A 3,771-nucleotide genomic window follows, 5' to 3' on the forward strand; every position below is an offset into this window, starting at 1 on the left:
GACAATGGCCATCTTACTGCACAGCAAAAGCGTTTTACAAATCGTCTAAGTTCAAAACGGATGGTCGTTGAACGTGGCATTGGTCTTTTGAAAGGAAGATTCCGGAAGTTGAGAGTCATGGTGGATATTGACAGAATCAGGTTTTTACCAAAATTAGTTATAGCAGCATGCACACTCCACAATTTCTGCATTTATTCAAATGATGAAATAGATGATTTTCTACAACCTCTAGACGATGATGATGATGATGCCAATAACTTTGTTAATATTTTTGCTGATAACAACAATGCTGTTCGAAAGAGAGCTGAAATCATGGACATGATTTGCTGAACTTTTGCACTTCATCTCTGTCTGTATGGTGCAAAACAATACATTTTTAAGACAAATAACTAATACAAGCAGGTTCCAAAAAGGAAGGCTTCACTGGGAGGGCGGATAGTCTGCACAAGAGGGGTACCTTTTTCAGTCACACTAAGTGGTCAATTCATTTCATTATTTTATTTGTAAAAGGGTTTTAAGTGAAAAATGAACAAAGGAGATGCAACATCCCTGTTGTGGTCAGTGTAAAACCCAGACTGCAGACTGCAGACCTAGTGACCGCTTCTGTAGGTATGTGATAATTGATCATAATACAGTAAAAACCCTCATGTAAGAACCTAGAAAATTAAGAACCTCCTGGCAGAAATTTGCTACTTTAATACCCCAAAATATAAGAACCTGTTTTGCCAAACTCTAAACAAGTAGGTTCTTACACGTGGGTTTTTACTGTACTTCCATTTTACAAGTTATATGTAAGGGTTAGGGTTGTAACCTCCGGTAAAGCATTGCCATAGCACAACTTTCAAGTACCCTTCTCCCTCCCTTTTCACAGACACTTTCAGCCTGGAAAGGCTATTATTTACCAGTCTGCTGTTATAAACTCAGCTTGACTGTCGAGCCAGTTTTTTTTTTATTTTCTAACCCTCCAATTATTTTCTGCAGCATACTTTATTATAATTACTCTAAAATGAAAAAGGTCAGGACAAATCAGAGCAATTGATTTTGAACTATGTAATGGATTTGGTACATTGCGAGTGTGCTCATGGATAAATTAATTGCCAAGTAAGTTATTGCACATTGGTTTTGTTCTGAATAAACCCTTTGATGAAGGGTAAAAGGATGAATGTGGGCAAACAAGCAAGATTCTTAAGAGGCTTGGCTGATCATAATGTGGCCTTCCGAAGCAAGTTCTTAAGGACAATGAAAGCAATAGCCTCCATTGAATGGAGGGTATTGTTTTAACATTTGGAACTAATGTTAGTTACAAATGGTGTTGCAGTTTTGTCCATGGTCATTGTTTGTTGTCAAAATAACTCTTTGTTCTGTAGAAAATTGTTCATTTTTTGAAACAGAACATGCCAACACTTCCAAGAACATCTTGGTATCACATGGAGGGGTTGTTATCAAATCATGCTACAAAACTGGCCAACTGTCAATCAAAAATTGCCCTTTTAATTTTGTAAATACTGTAGAAAACTTTTCACATTCCACAAAAATTGAATTAAATTATTTTGCCTTTGCAAGTTGAAAATATCTCAATAATAAATACATTTATGCCAAAATTATCTGAACTGCAAGTCAATTTCATTTGTAACATCTCAATAAATATGAAATATTTCGAGAAAGAATAATTTCTGACAAAATTAAATGGTCCTCGAGAATATGTAATATGTAAATGTATTTAAAATAATTGACAATAAACCAGAGTAACTTAACATGCCTTATTTCGAAATATCCTTTTCAAATAGCTCCAGCAACCTGTCAAATCGTTGCATCTTTTGCTGGTGCATTTCCATGACATGTTTCTCCTTTTCCTCTTCTTTTTCCCTTTGTTCCCGCTGGTACTCTTTGCACAAATCAGTGAGACTCTCCTTACTCTGAAGAGCCCTTTTGGCCCTGGACCTTTTAACCTCTCTGCGCGGAGTTTCTTCGTTGTCCAATGATGGTCTTCGTCCATCAGTAGAAGATGCTGCAGCTTCTGCAAAAGAACCTGAACTTGAACTTGTACGGATGAGGTCTTCACCAACAGGACCAGCCCTGTTGGAGCAAACTGCCACTGGCTTTACAGAAGGTGTCATGCCAAAGATATCGCTCAGCTCTTCAAAATATGGGCACGTCTTTTTGTCGTTGCCCGACACGTTGTTGTGATCGACTGTTTTTGTGAAATTTTGCTTTAAGTTCTTAAACTTCGTTTCACATTGAGCACCAGTGTAGCCATATCCTTTCTCTTGCATCTCCTTCGATATTTCCTCCCACAAAGTTTTCTTCTTTGACTTTTTGTCTTTGAAAAAGTTCTCCCTTTCTTTGTACAAAGACAGAAGAAACAGCACTTCATTCCTTGACCATTTAACTTGCAATAGCGGAGTTTCAAATGCGGCGGCTGGAGTTTGAACCTGAACGATAAGCTGGTCAGGGTCGATTGTTGAGAGAACTGCAAAAAATATAGACATTATACCCAAAGAACTTCCAGTTGTTTTCAACTATTTCCTGAACTTGACTTATAAATGAAACAAAAATTAAACATTTCTCTGGTTTTAAGACCTTTTGCTCAATGTAAAGGAAAATGATTAAAACACCTTGTACCTGAACAGGCTGAAAAGTCCCATATTTCCTCCGCCATGTTGTTTGTTGTGTGCCGAGCTGACAGACCACGTCGTATAATCCACACCAAACTCGCTCCCCGATGACAAATGGAACGGAAATCTTAAACCAGTTTCAGTTACCAATCCGAACGATCCACGTTCGGAGGTAGATTGTTTAGATTGCAATCTAAGATTGGTTTCGCCATGAATGGAACGGGAAATCTAATTTTCGATCGCAGAATCCGGTTTTAGGTTGGTTAAAAGGAACGCTACCCAAATATGCTGCAACAATCTCCGGTTTTGATGTTTTTGGAAACGAATTTATTTACGTAGATGGCCCAACGTTAACTAGTCAGACTGGTAGTGAGACCGAGGAAGTTGAGGAGGTCCGCGGAGCTGTTGAGCAAAACTTACAGGAGAACCTCTCGCAAGAATGTCAGCGGAAAAAAAGCACTAGCAGATTCAGTAGAGGACGATATATTACGCCTAAGAAAGAGAAAGTTAGGGCTAGAATGCTCCAAACTAGAACTGGAGATCAAAAGGCTTAAAAAGGGTTTGGAAGCTCAGTCCAACTCCGAAAACTCAGATTAAAGGCTTGTGTTCTTTTCTTATGGTCTTTCGTTCAAGTTAAAGAGCACGCTTCGTCTGAAATTTTCATAGCAATATAAATGGACACATTGTAATAGATTGGCAATCAACACGGAACACGAAATAAACAAATATGTTGTAAATGCATCTAAATTACAATTGACGAACTTTGTATTGGTACATACATGTGTTACTACTCAGTAAAAATATTCAAACGGTCATGTACTCGATGTCGTTCTTCTCTTTTCTACGAAGTGATAAGAAATTCTGTAGTAGTTGCTGTCTTCTGCCCTCTTGCGCCTTTCCATGCTCCCTAAACTCCCCGTCATCTTCCATGTGAAGATCGTCGTTATCTGGGAGATCAGCGCCATCGTCGTTAAATTGTATGCAGATGTTGTGAAGGATAACTGTGCATTGGACAAGTTCAGCCGCCTTTGTCATGCTTCTGACCCTTATTCCTGTTTGGAGATAGTAAAATCTCGTTTTGATCACACCGTACGCTCGAAGTTTCTTTTGGTTTTATGTTGGCCCACTGCTGCAAGTAAATACTCGAATGCTTCGA

At 38.5% G+C, this 3,771-nt stretch overlaps 2 protein-coding genes across 2 annotated transcripts in view; one reads left to right on the forward strand and one right to left on the reverse strand.

Moving 5' to 3' along the window:
* The window catches only part of LOC138001469 (putative nuclease HARBI1), a 1,173-nt gene extending 843 nt beyond the window's left edge, over positions 1-330 (forward strand). The window contains exon 1 of the mRNA XM_068848087.1: positions 1-330. This exon is cut by the window's left edge and continues 843 nt beyond it. Within this exon, the coding sequence (XP_068704188.1) occupies positions 1-330 (330 nt within the window).
* A 1,430-nt stretch (positions 331-1,760) lies between these two features.
* On the reverse strand, positions 1,761-2,861 carry LOC138001470 (uncharacterized). Its single transcript, XM_068848088.1, has 2 exons — positions 2,623-2,861; positions 1,761-2,470 (listed from the first exon to the last, which is right to left on the reverse strand). The coding sequence occupies exons 1-2, from the start codon at positions 2,657-2,659 to the stop codon at positions 1,761-1,763; spliced, it is 747 nt and encodes a 248-aa protein (XP_068704189.1). The 5' UTR covers positions 2,660-2,861.
* Positions 2,862-3,771: the final 910 nt, after the last annotated feature.

Source organism: Montipora foliosa, chromosome 4 (genome assembly GCF_036669935.1).
Source record: "Montipora foliosa isolate CH-2021 chromosome 4, ASM3666993v2, whole genome shotgun sequence".
Classification (NCBI taxonomy): domain Eukaryota; kingdom Metazoa; phylum Cnidaria; class Anthozoa; order Scleractinia; family Acroporidae; genus Montipora; species Montipora foliosa.